The 20,198-nt window shown below is 41.4% G+C and overlaps 1 protein-coding gene across 2 annotated transcripts in view; it reads right to left on the minus strand.

Moving 5' to 3' along the window:
* PLXDC2 (plexin domain containing 2) overlaps window positions 1–20,198 on the minus strand; it is a 462,666-nt gene that overhangs the window by 108,679 nt on the left and 333,789 nt on the right. For both annotated transcript variants that reach the window (XR_012655203.1, XM_075062304.1), the window contains exons 5-6: window positions 11,835–11,957; window positions 8,304–8,422 (exon numbers count right to left, since the gene is read on the minus strand). Coding sequence is in view for 1 of the 2 variants with exons in the window: in XM_075062304.1 (XP_074918405.1) it covers window positions 8,304–8,422; window positions 11,835–11,957 (242 nt within the window). In the remaining variant the exon portion in view is untranslated. The remainder of the gene's footprint in view (window positions 1–8,303; window positions 8,423–11,834; window positions 11,958–20,198) is intronic.

The raw sequence follows: 20,198 nt of genomic DNA on the forward strand, positions 1-20,198 counted from the left end.
ACTTGGGGAACCATCTGTGCTGCCAATGAATTTATCTGTCCTGGGAAATGGTTTCTGGAATGCTTGGGTTACGTGAAATGCATCAGGAATATCCTCCTCCCGAGACTAAAACAGGCAAGTTTTTATAATAAAAAGTGAATAGGAGGCCTCCTTGAGCTGCTCGGGGCCATAAGCAATTGCTTAATCTGCTTATGCCTAGCACCAGCTCTGGGGCAGGTGTTCCAGAAGGAGAAGGGAGCTGTTTGAAAACTAACCCGGTCTGAAGGAGGCTGGGCAAGGCAGTGTATGTTTGGAAGATGGGAAGAAACCCTGCCCTGTGACAGAGTCTAATTGAATGATTGCTTTTAAACAGAGGGCTTTGAATGAGGTTTTAGGATTAGAAAGAGCATTCTCACAAAGAAATGAAGTTAAATACAGTAAGTCAGTTAAGCCAATTCTTCAAAGTGAAATATAGCCTATGTCAAATGATTCATGTTACAAAACAATGGTCCAGTTGAACTAGACTGGTAATTCAGATCACATAATTAGCCCAACGAAAATATCTTCTTCATTAAATATGCATATGCACACAATATACTTTTCCTCTGAGGGAGAGTCAGACCTATGTTACAGGGCAGACTATTTCAATCTGTTTGTAAACTATTCCTATCAACAACATCTTAAATAGATTAAACATCTTCTGAGCAAAATACCAGATAATAATAGGATCTCTCACTATTATGCCTTGTTAGTAAAATCCAACAGACAAACCCATTAGATGTCCAATAAATGATGAACGTAGGGTGACCAGACATCCCAATATTATCGGGACAGTCCTGATTTTAGGGGACTTGTCCTCCATCCCGACCTAACATATGTCGGGACACCCTTTGTCCCGATATTGGGGATTGTCCGGACTGCAGCTGCGGCACCGCCGCTCACCGCTTCCTGCCCACCCGCTGCCAGGAGTGCCGCATGCTGCAGTGGTGGGGCTTGCAGGCGCTGGGAGCAGGCAGAGAGCCCTCCGCTCCCCCAACCCGACCTGACCCAACCCGCAACCCTAGGAGCCAGAGGGACCAACCTGTCGGATGCTTCCCGGGACTGGAGCCATCCCAGGTGAGCACCGCTGGGACTCCCCACCTCGCCCCCTGGCAGGTCCCTCTGGTTCTTAGGGTCGGGGGGGCTCTGCATGCTGCTGGCACCTGCAAGCCCTGCTCCACGGCTCTGGCAGCTCCTATTGGCGCTTTTCCCGGCTAATGGGAGCCAAGGAGCTCACGCTTGTGGGCGCAGCGTGTGGAGAGTCTGGAGACTCGCCTTGCCGCTCTCACCCTAGGAGTCAGAGATGTCGCAGCAGGGCTGGTGAGTGCGGCCAGGGAAGGCAGAAGGGTGTGATGGAGTGAGTGTCTGGGAGGTGTGTGTGGGATGCTGGGCTGTGAGGGTGTAGAGGTAGCTGGGCTGTGAGGGTGTGGAGGACGCTGGACTGTGAGGGAGGTTTGTGTGTTTTGGGGTGCTAGACAGTGGGGGCTGTTGGGGGGTGCTGGGCAGCGGGGGAGATGTGTGTGTGTCAGGGCACTGGTCTTTGTGGGGGAATGTGTAGCTGTGGGGAAGGGCACTGGGAGGGAGGGGAAATCTGTGTATATTGGGAAACTAGTGAGTGGGGGGTTCTGTGTGGGGTGCTGGGCAGCTGTGGTGGGGCTGTAAGCAGGGGGGCACTGGTCGGGGTGTGTGTGCACAGCACTGTGCATTTGTGGAGGGTTGTAGGGGGGCTCTGGGCATAGTGGATCTGGGGTCACTGGGCAAGGGAGCTGTGTGGCACAGCATGGGCCCACCCCCAAGAGGAAGGGGTATGCTGGTAGCACAAGGCCAGCGGGACCAGTGTGCCTCTGGCTCTGGTTGGGGCTGTCTGTCCCCCCCACTCCCCTGCTTACCCAATGTGTCCTGATATTTCACTCTTATGATCTGGTCACCCTAGATGAACAGGAACATTGAGTACTGTAGTCATATATAGGTAGTATAACCACCTTCAATTGCCCTGCATCCCCCCTTGGGATGGTAGGGAAGGTACTGTGTATATAATAGTAGCTAAAAACTATGTCAGCTAGTGGCTGTGAGAATGGTTGCTGAAAGGTGGCATGAGCTCTGTGGGACGACACTTGAAGGACACATTTTAAAAAAAATAACCCTAAAAGCCTATTTTAGCATCCATCATGGCCATCACAAAATTCTCTCTTCTACAAGTGACCAGTTTGGGAACAACTTTTCCAAAACCAATGTCCTTCCTATGATGTCTGTATGCCATTATGACTTATGCAGACAATACTGCAAAAGGAGAGATCTAGATTCTAGAGAGCACTGTATCAGTTGCAAAAAGCCATTGACAATAATAAAGTGGGCAGTATTTTCCATTTGACAGTTCTGCAGTCTTGTTTGGGTTCATCTTTCTCTAAGGCCAGACCAGTGAAATAGATTATTTGCCTGCCCCTCCTCCCCCCCCCGAAAGTTACACGATGCTCTGAGCTTATTCTGAAGAAGGTGGTGAGAACGGTATCACTATCACATTCCCAAAATCCAATTCTATGTCAAATATAAGACCCACAGTATGGTCTAGAATAATAATTAGTAATACATAATGTTTTATATAGTGCTTTTCATCTTCAAACCTCTGTACAGACATTAACGAATTATTCTTCCTACCAAATAGCGTAAAGTGAAATTCATCAGTGAAGAGGGTACATTTTTCTCCAGTTGTGATATTGTTCCCAATTACTACTGGAATTATTAGTAATTGTGTATTTTATTATATTTTGAGGATATGCATCACTCTCACCCCTAATATTCTTTTAAAGAGAAGCTGATTTCTCATTTAAAACTTTGGAATATATTCTATTTAGAGCCATTTTTGCCTATTTATCTTACTCTAAATATTTCTTCTTTGATTTATATCACCAAAAATATTTACTTGAAAACCAGATCTTAGCTCCTATGGTCTTGTCTAAACCGTATTCACCTAAAATCACAAACAGTTTATGTGACATCTTAATCATTTTCACATCAGCCAACTGTGCTGTCAAACCACAAACAAGGTATAATATTTTTAAATGAGAAGTGAGACAGAGAAACAGATAAAATCTTAAAAACTAAGATCTCATTTCCATGTGAATATCCAGAGTAATAATAAGAGGAAGAGAAATGCAAAAACAAAACAAAAACCCCCACCCATTATGTAAGCAGAACTGTCTTTGAAGTGAATATTTTTCTGATTTTTTATGAAGCAACAGTGAGTTTTTAAACTTTGCTACTTAAAAACAAAATATTTTCTAGCATAAACAGCAAAAGCATCCACTTAATCTAAATGCCAGTATTATACATCTCTATTAACCACTATCCCCTCTCAGAAGAGAGAGGAACTTGACCGCACGTCTCTCTCAGAACTATTTTCTGGTTTCAGATATTCTGCAATTTCAGCAAGTGTTTCAACTTTTATAATGGTTTCTGGATAGTTACATGAAGGAAGTACCATTGCTATCTAAAAAGAGACAGCCTTCATGTCAATGAAATTTAGAAAAATGTACTCAAACATTCAGAGAGCCATTGACGCCTCTGTTTAATTTGCATTGGCCATGCATTAATCACACCAAAAGATAGAAACAGTAAATGTTACACTAAGGCCTTGTCTACATTACACAATTAAGTCAACCTATGTTAGGTTGGCTTAAAGCTACCATATTGATTACAGTAGAACCTCAGAATTACGGACACCTTGGGAATGGAGGTTGTCTGTAACTCTGAAATGTTCATAACTCTGAACAAAGCACAGTTCGGACTCCAGATCCAGCAGCTGACACTCCAGGCCAGACTCCAGCAGCAGCTGAGCTTCCTCCACAGCGCCAGCAGCTTTCTTGCAGGCTGCTTCTTTCCCAGGGTGGGACTGAGTTTGCAAACTTGTTTTCCTTCCAGGTGTAGGGGTGTGTGTGTGTATATATATATGTTTGGGTGAAAACAGCATGTCTCCCTCCTGGTCGGGGGAGCATGAGCTTTCATGGGTGAATACCCACTTCATTGGTGTGTCTTAAGCATTAAAACTACCAGTAAAATATTAATTAATGTAAACTGCATTAGTTAGACAATATAATACACTTTCAGTGAGGTTCTGCATGCTGAATAATATTAAGTATTAGCAAAGCAGCATTCAAAGAGAAAATGTGTACACCAGGGTTTCTCAAACAGGAGTAAGTCCCTTGGCCTGCGCCATTTCCAGCAGCTCCCATTGGCTCAGAGCAGCGATCCGCGGCCAGTGGGAGCTGTGATCGGCTGGACCTGTAGACAAGGCAGGAAAACACACTGGCCCAGCCCGCCAGGGGCTTTCCCTACCCAGGTAGCGACCCCTGTTTGAGAAACCCTGGTGTACACCGTGAACAAACTAAAATGTTAAAAAATAAACATTCAGCTTACTTGAAAATCTTTCTAGTTTCTTTCCTCAAAGGAATTTATAATACACAGAAGCCTTTGGCTTATATATACTTATATATACTCTGATACTGTCAAGTATCAGAGGGGTAGCCATGCTAGTCTGGATCTGTAAAATCAGCAAAGACTTTTACAAAGTATATTTACATTCTTGTAAATCAATTCTGATATTATAATGGAAAAGGAATATCAGAAAGATACACTAGAAAAGGGGATGATAAAAATACTTATTTAGGGATCGATAAACAATTTCAGAGAAAAAAAGAACAAGACTAAACCCAAGCCCATATTTCGTAGAGAACTTAAAATATTTAGTTTTGAAAATTTTGGGGTAGATAGCTCCCTCTTCCCAAATCCAAATTACCTATTGATTTTCCTGGAACACATTTTGGAGTCTCAGTAGTGCTAACAATCTCTGCTGGGCTAGCTGATGTTTTCAACACGTGAGATGAGAGTTTCCTTGGGCTTTGAAGGTAAGCAGTGCAATACCTCTGGAGCACACCTGATCAGGGAGTTCACAGAATGTGCAAGATTTTAACAGCACAGCTCTCTAGAAGCCTGTTAAGCCAGACCTGAGACCTTGCTTCAATACAACATCACAGTTATGGGGTCAGAAGGCCTGTAGTGGGTCAGGATGATAGAAAGAAGGATATGAAAAAGGAAATCTCAGATGGTTTGAATAAATAGGAAGGAGACGTGAAAGCTTCAGATAAGGTGCTTTAGTTTCCACTCCACTCCCAGTACCCTAAAGCATATAGTCAGAGTTATTTTTTAATCTTGAATCCTTATAGATTAGTTGACTCTCAGTCTCTCAGTATTATTGGCCAACTTTTTTGCCACATGTCTAACTTTTGTACTTTGCGTGTTCTTGTAGCCATGTTGCTTCCAGGTTATGAGAGAGACAAGGTAGGTGAAGTAATATCTTTTATTGGACCAACTTTCTGCTGGTGGAAGGTACAAGCTTTCAGGATACACAGAGCTCTTCCTCAGGCCTGAGAAAGGAAGCAGAGTGTCTGAGCTAAATACAAGATGGGACAGATTGTCCAGCAGAAGAGGTAATGCATGTTGGAGGTAGTCACTTGAAATGAAATGGGCAACTGGGAGTTAGATTGTTATGTACAAAGTGTTTTGAAGTGGGCAATTAGGAGTAGCAGGCAGTGTGGTTTGTTACAAATTGCTATAATGAGACATAAAATCAGTGTCCCTGTTCAGTCCATGGTTTCTGGTGTCTAGCGGAGTTATAAATTTAAGCTCCTAGGATCACCTTTAGAAGATGCTAAGCAGATTTCCTTTGAGGAAAAGTATTGAAAGATCTGCCCACAGGTAATGTGATGTTTTTCTCTTTTATAATTTTTTTCTGTGTGAGTACATTCAAGAGCACAGTAATTGTCTGGTTTCACCCAAATAGATGCTGTTGGAGTATTTAGTGCACTGGATGAGGTATACCACAAGTTGTGAAAAGCATCTGTAGGACCCATGAATCTTGAAAGATGTGTTGGGGGGTATTGATCATCATAGCAGTGGGTACTGATAGGGTCTGGTGCTGCTTTGAGTTCATAAGTCTTTGTCTGTGTGGACCTTGCTTCTGATGATGAGCTGGGAAAGACTGGGGGATTGTCTGATGGCCAGAAGAGGGAGTTCAGCAATTATTTCTTTCAGGATGTGGTCCCCATCAAATATAGATTGCAATTGTTTGAGGATCCCCACAGGACTTATGAGGAGAGGCTAAGGGAACTGAGGCTATTTAGTCTGCGGAAGAGAAGAGTGAGGGGGATTTGATGGCAGCCTTCAACTACCTGAAGGAGGGTTCAAAAGAGGATGGAGTTCGGCTGTTCTCAATGGTGGCAGATGACAGAACAAGAAGCAATGGTCTCAAGTTGCAATGGGGGAGGTCTAGGTTGAATATTAGGAAACGCTATTTCACTAGGAGGGTGGTGAAGCACTGGAATGGGTTACCTAGGGAGGTGGTGGAATCTCCATCCTTAGAGGTTTTAAAGGCCTGGTTTGACAAAGCCCTGGCTGGGATGATTTAGTTGGTACTGGTCCTGCTTTAAGCAGGGACTAGATGACCTCCTGGGTTCCAGTCTGGGGTGGAAGGTGGCAACTAGGGGTCTGAGGTCCATGAGTTTTTCTTCTGTATTGAAGCAGGCTCTCCTGGGGTATGTGGGTGGCCTTTTCCATGATGTGATTTACTTCTCTGGTGGAGTTTCCTTCTTTAGAGGAGGCAGTTTTTAAGTGTGTTTAGATGTGTGTTCTGATTCTGAAGTTTCTCTTTGGAGCGAATGTGGTGGTATCAGAGTGCCTGGCCCTTTTTATTAATATTTACACCTATACAAAATGAGTGCAAAATGATTGCAAAATGTTACCAAATCAAAATGACAGTCTCTGACACCCACTCTACACAGGTGTAATTGATGACACAGCATTCAAGACACAGGATTTTAACCTTCCTATTGAGCTTAACCCTTCCTCCTCTTTGAGAGCCAGGGGGAAAATGTAAGTCTTGCCGCATACCCTGAAGATCAGAGTGGTGTGCTATTGCACCAAGAGGGCAAATCTGTTCCAAAGTCAAACAAGTTACATTTTTATAAATCAAAACTAACATCTTGTGTAACATCCAGAAACGAATTCAAAGTTAGAATGGATGACAAACACAGCACTGTCCCCTGTGAGAGACACAGCTAAGTAGGCACTCCTACATATTCGACACTACGTGAGGTTTCCAAGTGGTTTTAAGAATTAGCCCCATTAATTTTCCATTGTAAAAATCCAGTCTGGAGGTGACAAGGGGCATTTACCTATAGCAGGTGCTTTTATGGCCCCATTACTGTGGCATCTAAGACTTTAATGCAGGAGTACTATTATCCCCATGTCACAGATGGAGAACTGAGACAGAGAGAGATTAAGTGACCTGCCTATACTGATACAGGATGTCTGTCGCAGGATAGGAAATTTATCTTCTGAATCCCAGGTCACGCCCTAGCCACATCCTTCCCTTCTACAAAATTAACAACAATAGGCAGGTCCACATCCAAAATGAAAAGTTAAAACCTCCTTGCCAAAATGAGATTAAAAAATATCTTGGTCACTGTGAACATGAGTAACAAGGTGGACAAACAACTTTGAATGAAATTGACCAGAAAACCGTACCCCCAACTCATTTCATCAGCAAGGAAAGAATTAAGTCCAAAATGTAGGTCACAACTCTAAGCTTCTGAAGCATTTCCAAGAACCTGAGTGAGCAAAACTGAAGCAGAAAAGACTCTTTGTTTGCCACCACCAACACTGTTCTGCTACCAAGAGGAACAATCAATCTGTCTCCAATCTGCATATAACCTGAAAACTCCACACAGAGAGCTACCAGTGAAATACGACAGTTATTTATTTATATACACGAAAATACTGCAGTATCTCAGATGCCAAGGTGTGGTAGCTATTGGTAAATGGTCACTTATTAATAGCAACTACTATGTATACAATATTTACAAAAGGGCCAAATCTAGCTAAACTAATGCATCAAATTAGATTCCATCTCCCAACCCTCGCTAGGACTTTACTAAACAATCAGCACTGAAAACGTCCAGAAAAGTATCATCTTACAGTCAAATGAAATTCACCAACTATGATATTCAAGCTAAGGTTTTCAAGGTAATCATATGTCCTTCAGCTTTACAAAGGAATTCAAGTTTCAGATGAACAGGGATCTTATGTGTCATAAAATATAAAAGTGATTTTGACATATTTGAACTTTCAAGTAACCAAACTAAAAATTATACAGAGTAGGTCCTGACAGACAGAAATTGTGGGATTGTAAAGTGATATAATTATTCCAATGATAGTTTTCAGACCCAACTTACTTCTTTATATCCAAAAATGATCCGCCCATCATTGAGAAGGGTAGCCTGAAAAGTAAAACTGCCTAGGTTGTAATTATCCTGCAGATGTACATGATCCCATTGGACAACAAGTGCTGTGCCTGTGAGCCCCAGAGAGGGGAAGAAAAACACAAGAAAAATATTCATTAACATTAGTGTAAGCATTTACTGACGTTACATTAAATAAAAACAATACTTTGTCCCTATATATCATATTTCAGCCAAAGACCTCAAAGCACCAAAAAATCTAATAAACTTTACTTGAGCACCAAACCCTCTTGTAACATGTTTATTACAGTGTTATAATTAATTATATCAGTTATATACACACCTTTGAGTCAAGACAGATTAAGTTACTTGCCTAAAGTCATAGAGTGAGTCAGTGTCAATTATCAAGAACAGAACCCAGTATTCCTACTCCAAGCTTGCTGCTTTAACCACAACGTCCTTCATTTATCCTATAACAACCCAATGGCCAGGGGCGGCTCTAAACATTTTGCAACCCCAAGCACGGCGGCATGCTGCGGGGGGCGCTCTGACAGTTGCCGGTCCTGTGGCTCCAGTGGACCTCCCGCAGGCCTGCCTGCGAAGGGTCTGCTGGTCCTGCAGCTTTGGTGGACCAGCGGACCCTCTGCAGGCATGCCGCCGAAGGCTGGCTGCCTGCCGCCCTCCTGGCAGCCAGCAGAGCGCCCCCCGTGGCATGCCACCCCAAGCACGCGCTTGGCATGCTGGAGCCTGAAGCCGCCCCTGCCAATGGCTATCAAGGTTGAAAAGTTAATGGAATTGCTGGTATTGAAAAAGTGATTATTTAAGGTAGTCAGTTTTCTCCATTAACAATGTAACAATATAAACAACATTAATTTTTCTGTACAATGTAAAGTTTCACTGGGTAGCTGAATGCTGAAGAATACTAGGGGATGGCAATAAATATTAACTATACAGTGTCACGAGGATGCTTCAAGGTGGGTCAATATGCCTGTAGCTCAACACATGTTTGATGAATCCTGCAAACTCCTCAGCTATAGATCTTTAGCACAATAGCTTATGTGCCTGTTTTTTGCCAATATGTTTTAGGAACTATGAACACGCAAGTCTATCACATCATTTGGAAGTGTATATTTCATGGTCTTAGTGCATAAATCAATACTGCACACAATGTATTCTTCGTGGACAGCAATAAGCAAGAAAGCTCATTTTTGAATGCTAAGTAGATTATTTTAAATTTTAATTTTAAAAGGACTTTCCCATTTCAGGATTCATTTTCACCTGCATAATGTTACAAATGAAAATTCATCAATGGGCCATACTCTACTCCCCCTATAGATCTCAGCAGGGCCGCCTGGGGAGGACGGGACAAATGGGGCAATTTGCCCCAGGCCCCGGGCCCTGCAGAGGCCCCCACGAGAATATAATATTCTATAGTTTTGCAACTTTTTTTTATGGAAGGGGACCCCAAAATTGCTTTGCTCCAGGCCCCCTGAATCCTCTGGGTGGCCCTGGATCTCAGCCTTCCTGTGCATAAGTGCTTCAGTGGCACTAGCTCTTTTTCCCAGGGTGCTGTCTGCCGGACTGGTAACAACAACGAGAGATAACAGCACGGGTAGGTCACTAAGCTCTACCCATATGGATACAGAATTGTTTCCAAAGTAACTAATGCACTTCAAGGAGAAACAGCCGAGGGAGAACGATAAAGGCAAAACCAGAACTACGTAGCTGATGATGTGACTTATTCTATTTCTTTTCATTTACAGTAACCAGCCAATTCTGTGGTCCTAAAGCACATGCGGCAGAGCAGAACTTAATGACTATGGAAATGTTAGCTACTTTCAAGGGTGGACACATACTCTGAGGCCTAGCCCCATCACTTTAAGGGCAGTGTAATGGAGTCTGCCCCTCCCAGGCATCAGGGAATTATGTTAGGGAGGTATACAGCCTAAGCAATTCCTCCTCAAGGACATTCAGATCCCTTTCAGTTAGCCAGGTTCCCTCAGTGGTTACGGCACACCTGTAGATCCGTTATATCTGCAGGGATTTGCATTTGTCATTCATGGATATGACACATAACATACATACACATATATATAGATACCCATACGTAATGCTACATCAACAATACAGGTTCAACAATAGCACCTAACTGGTTGTATAGCTAGATTAACAATTAATGATGATGGAAATTCTCCATATAGCCTTTATCTTTCTCAGCAAACATCACTTTAAGAAGAAATAAAATAGCTGACCAAACACACTATGTTAGGACCACAGTTGGCAGAACAATTCATGTCAAAAAAATTATTGGATGAATGTCATCACTTTTCTCTTTCTAAATTGTCTGCAAAGGGGGCATGGTTTTCTCACATGAATTTATTTGAATGTTTTTGTCAGACGAATTCTGCAAAAAAAATACTGGATCGTGAGTGACATACAGGCATTGCCGATTTCTGTTTGGATTAACATAACTTTTAAGATACATTTTCTGGCATGAATACTCATTATTACAAACATGAAATGTTGTCATAAAGATTCCATAAAATGTGCTTACACTTCACTCTCCTCTCCATAAATTCATTTGTTAGAATATTCATGGAAAGCAAATTCAAAAGAAATGTTTTGTAGAGTGGGCACTTCCAGGCCCAGCCAGTCTCCCTTCTCGGGAATAGGCACAGTCCCTATTAATATAAACATAAATATAAAGCAGTCTTTCTAATTTTAGGCTCCTGTTGTTGAAAATATTGGCCTTAGATGCCTAATTTTAAGCATACATGTTTTAAAACTGTACCCTAAAGTTTTAAATATGAAATATAGAATCAGCATCTTGTGTGGCATCACTGGATTTGCCACTAGAGATCAGAGTTAAGGCACTAGATGTCATTTCATCACAGAGGATCCAGTTTTCAAAATGCTGATTTTTAACAGACTACATGACTACAATCCTCATATTTAATGTTTTAGAAATGTATCCCAAAGAGAGCCCTAAGTATAACATTTCACTTTGCTTTTTAGCTTTTCAGATTTTCCTATGAAGGACTGCTAATATAGACTAGTTTATTGAATTCCTATACTGGGGCACACTGCACATTTAATCAGTGACAGGTTTATCAACCTCACACATGCCCTGCCTCTGTGTATGCTTAATATTACATCTCACAAGACTATTTTCTTTATAGCTACTGGGTGGACAGGACTTACTACATAGATGAATCAAGAGGGCTATGCACCTTGGCAGGAGATAGATTTTCCTCTTTAAAATGATAAAGTATATTTCAAGTCTAGAAGTGGTGTTACATGTTCTACCATCTGTGGGGGGTTTTTAAACCATTTAATACAATCTATTCATGAATGTCTAACCACATTTTAGAATCCATTTTACAAATATTTAACCACATTCTTTAGATGGCCTATTAGCCACATACAATATTTTAAGTAGCCTTCATCTATTTTTTTTAAAGCTATTTAGGAAAATATAAATAGCCAAGGGATAGACAAATTCATTTATGTAAGATTATCACACACCATTATCAAAGTATCTCACTGTTGAATTTCTTGACACACTGGGGTCAAAATTTGCCATCAAGGGTGCTATGTATTGTGTAGCTGTTAGCATTCGATGCACAACTTCTCCAGTATATATGAAACCTACAAAAAAGAAGAAAAAAATGTCATTTCTAAAAAGATTTAACAAATGTCTGATTTAACTAGATATTGCCAGAGTTTTAAAGATACATTAATCCTATTGCCAACTTCTAACAGTAAATTAACAACAGAATAAATGGCACAAAAGTTTCATGAGAGCAATCAGAATAAGCTCTGAACAAAGGAGAAATCATTTCAAGGAATAGATTTTCATAGTGCCAAAAAAATAGATCAAAACTTATTGCACAGTGAAGGCCATTTTCAGTTTTGGGTGAAACTCAGAAAGGCTGACTGAAGCAGGCATTATTAAAATGCAGCCAATCACCATCTTTGCTACTTTCCTCATGTGTTGTTTCCCCCACTCTTCATTAGTCTGCCTGTTTTGTCTTTTCAGCTGTCATCTCTTCAGGGATGAGACCACATCTTTTTGTAAAACACACAGTAAGGCTTTGTCTACACTGCACTTTTGTCCTTAAAACTTTTGTTGCTCAGGGGTAATGAAAAACAACGGTGTGGACAGTGCTTCATCACTGGGAGACTCTCCCGTCACAAAGCTACCACTTCTCATTGGGGATGGTTTTATTTTGTCGCCAGGAGAGCTCTTTCCTGGTCATAAAAGAGCGGATACACTGCTAACCTTACAACAGTGCGGCTGCAGTGGCACAGCCATGCCATTGTAAGGTGAGCAGTGTAGACATAGCCTAAGAGACAATTTTTGCCCTGAAGCATTTGCAATCTTAATGAACAAGACGGCTGAATGGTGAGAGAGACAAGTATTTGTCATGGCTGCAAGGCTAGCTACATCTCTGTCACCTTTCTAGTCTCTCTGAGAGCTGCTCCCTTCCCGAGTCAGGTCCAAGCCTGGTGCCTTTACCCATCCTGAGGTGGAATTCTGCAGTTCTCCCCTCTGAGGGTATGTCTTCATGGGGGCACTCAGGAGAGTTAAGACAAATTAACTGAAGCTGTGAAATTACAGTAGAATCTCAGAGTTATGAACACCAGTGTTTCGAACTGACCAGTTAACCACATGCCTCATTTGAAACCAGAAGTACATAATCAGGCAGCAGCAGCGCACGCGCGCGCGCGCACACACACACACACAGCAAATAGAGTATAGTACTGTCTTAAACGTAAATGTTAAATGTAAACTACTAAAAAAATAAAGGGAAAGCAGCATTTTTCTTCTGCATAGTAAAGTTTCAAAGTTATATTAAATCAATGTTCAGTGGTAATCTTTTGAAAGAACAACCATAATATTTTGTTCAGAGTTACGAGCATTTCAGAGTTATGAACATTCTCCATTCCTGAGGTGTTCATAAATCGGAAGTTCTACTGTACTCTGCAGTTAAAATGCATCAAATCCCAAGTGAATACTCTCCTAGGATTAAGCTACAACATACTCAGGCCACTTTACTCCTGAACAGGAGTGTTAACACAGGGATTTAACACACATTCACTTCAGAGCTTTAGTTGATGCATCTTAACTTTTCTTAGTGTCTCTGTGCAGACAAGCCTTATTAGATCGGGCCCTGGACTACAGCACTCAACATGCTTACTCAATGGATCCAACTGAATTTGGCACTTATGATTCTTTCCTTCAGGAATCTGACCAGTGGCGTATATAGTGATCAGATGGCCTTCTCAAAACCAAAATATTTAAAGAAGAGAGATTGTAAAACCTGCACGCATATTTATTTTACCACCAGGCTTACTCTCTGCTGATGGTAGCATAAGCATCTTCAGACACCCAGCAGGTGCCCATCTCAGTCTGCTTTCCCCAAACAACTCTCTAAACAGCAACTCCCTCTTGAAAGGGAGTCTCTTTCTAAACTGTTATCTTTTTGCTTGTCAATTCCCAGGCTTTGGCCCTGCTTGTCAATATTGGTTCTGTAAGCTGGCTGGAGCCAGGAGGTAGATACTTCACAGTTAATAGTTTGGACATTTTCTCTTAAGAACCCTTAGTGTTTACTGACGGGTGGTTTACCTTGAGCCATTGTTTCCCTTCTGCTTGCTTTCCTTTTTGTCTCCTATGAAGCTAAAACCAATATATCCAAACAGTAAACATCCCAACAACCAGGTCAACATTAGAGCTGGTTGAAAAAAATTTCCAATAAGATTGTTTTCCATTGGAAAATGCTGTTTTGCAGGAACATGTCAACTTTGATGAAAGTTTTGATGGGAAGAGTGGTGGTAGCAGCAATGGTGATAGTAAATGTGTTCCTTCCTATCTCAGGCATATGGATTTCCCTTCCCCCTCCTCACCCCCCCATCTCCTGTCTGGGGAGGAGGGGTGTCTCTCTTCCCCCTCTATGTTATCTGGATGCAATCCGGGAAGAAGGAACAGCATAGAGGGACAGTGATACCTGAGATAGGTGATGGCACCCAAATCAGGATATTTCCCTTCACAGGAAATCCAAGATTTGACACTTCAGAACAACAAAAAATCTGGAACACTCATTTTCCTACAGGACAGAAAATCTGTTTTTCAGTCAACTCTAGTCAACATGAAGTATTATAGCACAACTCCATTTCTGTCACAGGGAAGTGAGGCACAAAGAGATTAGATGAGTTATCCAAGGCCACACAGGAAATCTGTGGCAGAGCAAGGAATTTAACTCAGATCTCCAGAGTGCCAGTCCATATCATAACCACCTCTCCCCGCTCATGTATCTTCACTAACAATCTTTTCCTGACCCCTTTAACTAAATGCTTGCACAGTATAACTGAGTTTGTCAGATATACAGTTTTACATGTTGCACTGTGCAGTGACTAGAGAGGCTATTTTAAAAAAACACAACCTGCCTAGGTAGTAGCAGTTATCACTAAATATCATGAGGTAACCTCTTGCTGAAATTATAGAAAACTCATTAATTCAAAAATTTAAAACTATGCTGGACAAAACACCAGAAAATATACTCTAGGAAACATCCTACATTCCCATGGGCTGGATTAGAGGATTCATTTGCCTTTGTCTTCTTTTAAAACAGCTTGCAGTTTCATAATTTCAAATGCTGGTAATATTCTAAAACCTGGATGTCTACTATTCAGCTCCCAAATCTATATTTAAGTCCCTAACTGCAGGTGACCTGGTTTTCAGAGGTTTACAGAGACAGACAAAACACACCCAAACATCTTTTACAACGTTCACTTTTGTGAACTGGTAGAAAAAAAATAATTCTCTCTGCTTATAAAAAAAACTAATTTTTTCTATCCTCACCTTTTCTTCATGTGCTTTTTTAGTCACTTAAAATCTAAACTTTTCAGATTTCCTATTGCAAATGGATTTTCAACATGAATTGTATTTTACCATATGTCTTCTTAGATTAAGCAGAAATCCTACCAGACAATGGTACTAAAATGCATTTTTATTAGTTCAGAGTTATTGCTGTCTGCTTCTTAAATGTAACTCTCTTGAGAAGCATTTTCCCTCTGGCTTATTCAAACATTTTAAAATATCTATTGTTTCATTTAGCACTTGAGTGCTGATGGTCCCTGAGGTAACATGTACATGCCTTTTGTCATATTCTTGTCTAGATCTATATACCTACAACCACACCCCTAATATGCTGAAGGTGATATATACAATCTTGAAAGTCACATTCATGTATGAGGATTACCTTTTAACACCTTGCACCAAATTAATTCCTGGTGTAACTCCAATGTCCTCATATGCTTGCAAACCCTCTCTTCCAGTTCACATTTGTAAACATTACCATCACAACTAATACTCAGGCCAGGTACAAAAATACAAGGGAAACATTTAATTGTTAGAATATTTAAGTAAATAACTAAATTGACCCAGGTAGTTAGTAGCCATAATGCATACTTCTACTTGTTTGCCAGTGGTACATTTTTCCTTTAGATAACAGTGGAAACAGGGAGGGAAGGGTGAAGATAACTGGAAACCAGGAAGGTTCTGAACAAAGGTCATTCTAATGAGAACTTCTGTCATGCTTCAGAACAACTTGGAAAGAAACACAAAGATAGTTCAAAGCATCCCAGAGATTCAGAGGCTGAACCACTGTTGATATGTTATCATTGCCACTAATACTTCAAGTAAGTAGCACATACAAATTTAACTTATCCCTGAAGGGGCTTCCATAGAAAGTTGGCAAGCAGTGGCTTATACTGTCTGTATGCCAGTTTTCTGATGGTAGTAATAACGGTCTATTTACTTAGTCAAGGAAGAATTTTCCAGACATACTATTTCCTAAACCACTTAATCCTCAATTTGTGGGAAGAGTTTGGACGGCTCTTTTGCAAACCTATCCAAAGGACTAAAGCTAGCAATACAAGATACTAGCTGCCTCTAAAATGAAATTTATCAAACTCTGTTGTTCAGGATTTTATAAGTTATAACAAACAGATCTAAGTAAAACAAGAACAAGTATAAACAAAACCTAAAGTATGTACAGGTGAATAGTATAGAAATAAAAAGGCTAAATCTCATGTGGTGTATGGGTGTACATATACATACAAACATATGTATACAAACTGATGGAGAAGTGCACATTGTGGGCCAGCGTTTTAGTTGACCTGGGACAATCTCCAAAATTTCAATCCCATTTACAGAAGAAAAAACCAAATGGTGTTCTCTGTTCCACTGGTTGCTCTAGATTCACACTTGAATGGTTTCAGTGGAGTTACCTGGGATTTTCATCAGTTGATCCAAGGACAGAATTAGGCCCAGTATTGGTTCTCAAACATCAGTGGCAGTTTGCCTTCATAAGGATTGAAGAATTTGGCTTTTTTCTCTTTTATTCACTTTCGATAGGCATGCATAGACACCAGTCACTCAGCATAAGCTTCCTGCATTATTCACCAAATTCAAGGAAATTGTAGGATATCGGCTTTAGGTAGTGTGAATAACTAAGCTATTTTATAAATAATTAAATAACAATAGCTAGCTCTTATATAGCACTTTTCATCAGTAGATTCCAAAAGAGGTCAGGATCACTGTCCCCATTTTACAGCTGGCGAAACTGAGGGATGGGGAGGTGAACTCACTTGCCCCAGGTCAACCAGCAGGCCAGTAATAAAACCAACATTTTCTGAGTCCCAAGTCAGTGCTCTAGCCACTAGACTACACATATTTCCCACTTTTCAGCACTCTTTGGTTCACTGAAGACATACCAACACATGAGATACACAGGTAGGTAAAAAGAACGAAATACTCTGTCTTGGAAATAGTCTCCTTTCTAAGGCCCTGATTCAGCAAAGTCCTTTAAACATGTGCTTCGCTTTATGCATGTGAGTTCATGCACGGACTTCAGTCAGACTACTCACATGTTCAGGGTTACATTTTGGCATATACTTAAGTACATTGAGGAATTAGGACCAAAATAAACAGCTTAGATTGTGATTTCCATGATACTGTAGAGGGATGACTCAATAGGTGATATCTAAAAGCAGTCACAGATCCAACTGAGTAAAGAGTTCAGCTGAAGTATTATTGCAAAAAGGTGTTATACACATGTAAAAGAGTCTGAAGGATTCCATTCAGAGTGCACATACTTCAGATGCCCAGATATTATGGTCCAGGTTTCCTTCGAAGCTATTGCAAGATGTGGATTTACATGGGTTTTGTCTGTGTACATGTTGTTTGTAATGTTTTATGGCATTTATTTGAATGCCTGGCATTTACAGGAACTTGTCTGTTTGCAAGCTTATGGCAGGTGTTCAACAAAGATATTTTATTTGAAGATACTTAGAATGCCAGCGGGAAAAGGTGTAATCTGACAACTGAAATGGCATATTTAATACATGTCAATAATGTACTTGGCAATTCTCGCCATCTACATCTCTTAAGTCACTCCCATTGCATTCACGGTATCATTTAGTTATCCTTGAGTGAAAACACAAACCCCTTAAATGGAAGAAGTTACCTGACTGTACAAAGCTATCAACAAGAACGTTGTAGGAAAAAATTTTCCCACCTCATGACACTTGTACTTTCCACAATAAAAGTTTTGATGGCTCCAGGTGACAGTAACGTAGATAATGAATGTAGAATTTCATTTTGAAATACTCCTGTCGTTGCTTTTAGAGAAAGTCTTTTTAACTTTGTTAGTTCACTAAAATCACCCTTATTAAAAATAAATATATAAAACAGTATCCTCTTCTATTCCAGTTACCAAGAAGTTCATTTGACAGGACTGAGAATGTTATAATCTATTCACAAATATAGGCAGAGAAGCATTTTTCTGACATTTGTCTGAAGCAGGGCTGTCCGGGGGTGGGAGGGGCAAGTGGAGCAATTTGCCCCGGGCCCCACAGGGGCCCCGTGAGCTGCTCTGGGTTTTCGGTGGCACTTCCACGGCGGAGTCTTCACTCGCCCTGGTCTTCGGCGGCGGGTCCTTCAGTGCAGTGGAAGACTCGGAGCAAGTGAAGGACCCGCTGCTGAAGTGCTGTCGAAGCCTCAGAGTGCCACCCAGTGAGTACAAGCGCCGCAAGCGGTGGGGGAAAAAAAAGCTGCGATCAGCGGCACTTAGGCTGCTCTACCGCCGACGCTTCATTCTTCAGCTGCATTCTGCAGTGGGTCCTTCCCTCCGAGAGGGACCCGCCGCTGAATTGCCAGTAAAGACCCGGTCCTGCCCCAGGCCCCCTGAATCCTCTGGGCGGCCCTGGTCTGAAGGACTCTATAGCAAAGTGTAATTGTCTTTCTCTTGATCTTGTAGCTCTGAAAATGACAAGAGCAGGATTGGTGCATTAGATGAAATTCATATAACATAATCCTAGAATAAAATATACAGCATGTCAAGTGCCTCCACATGGTGATACTTGACTCTGCACCTACTGTAAATGTGTATTCATGTTTCAGTGCTATATAAGAGTTGGTTTTATGACCTACCAAGCCCTAACTGGATTGGGTCTGGTTATATTAGAGACCACTCTCCCCTTGTGCAATACTGCAGCACCTGACATCAGATGATAAGTGATGGGGTTGTAAAAAGGAAGATGTCACTGAAGAAACTTGAGTTCTAGACTTCACTCTGGCTGCTAACCTGAGTGTGCCTGAAATCATTGACTTCCAATGCACATATCAAGGTTCATCTCTTTCCCAAGAGGACAGGTTAATGGCCAGTGGATTAAAGAGGTAGTATTAGGCTTGTGAAGGATAGTTAATGTGGCTATTGGGCCAATTGGAACTGTATTTATTTAAAAAAATATATTGGCACACACACTTTGAGCTTGAAGCACATTTCAAAAGAAAATCTAAACAAATAGCATCACTTTACACATGCAAAAATCAGATTAGCTTGTAAAGAAAATGCCCATTTATTATCATTCAACATGTGTTGAGCAAAACCATATGTTCAAAGCCCTGCTAAGACAAAGAGCTCTGGTTAGCAAGCTGGAAAAGTAATCATCTGCCAGCAGTGATAATACAGTGAAAGATTTGGCATGAAAGAGGCTTCCATTGGGCAGAGGCTGGGTTGCTAGTCGAGCGTACAGCTCACTGCGGGTTTATTAGTTACGTTATAGAAGCACACAAATTAGAAGGAAAATGGCATAAGAATTTCCCAAAAAATGGAAATGGAGAAAAATCTGCCCCATACCCCAAAGCCTGAGATACACCAGTTATGAAGCCCTGATGTCAGCTGTGTGATTTTTTTATTAAAAAATAAGCAGCTGTGGTAGCAGAGATGTAATAGCAGATATTCAATCCCACTGTATCATCTTGCTGTGTGCCGTTGAAACGATCTTTTTCGTTTCTCTCTTTTATATTCCTTATTTAATCAGTAGGAGAGTACACAGCCTCTACTGATCATTTCATCCAAATCCAGGCAACAACCGCTGCAGGCAGCGGAGAGGGGAAGCTGTAAAGGAGACAGCTGAAGCTCCTGGATTCTGAGACTATTTCTGCCCTGGTCCCGGCAGATCCTGGTGCCACCAGTTCATCCCTGGCATGAGTCAGAGCCAGCATCGGTTGCACTAACTTCTGGCCATCACCCACCCTCAGCCTACTTGAACCCTAAGTGCTGTTGGAGCGCTGGCATGGAACTGGCAATGCTGACTGTACCTGTTCTAGGGATTCCACCATGATGGAGAAACCACAACACGACCAGTTGGTGCTTGACCAAAACTCCACTGAAATCAACTGAAAGATTTGCACTGACTTCCATGGGCTTCGGATTAGGTCCCTTTGCACACAGAGGAGGGTTGTGAGGTTTCTAGTCACACGAAACCAAACCCCTGGCCCTGTCCCTTCTCTGAGGCCTGCCCCCTGCTTGTTCCATGCCC

The sequence above is a fragment of the Chelonoidis abingdonii genome, chromosome 2 (assembly GCF_003597395.2).
Source record: "Chelonoidis abingdonii isolate Lonesome George chromosome 2, CheloAbing_2.0, whole genome shotgun sequence".
NCBI classification, from domain to species: Eukaryota; Metazoa; Chordata; order Testudines; family Testudinidae; genus Chelonoidis; species Chelonoidis abingdonii.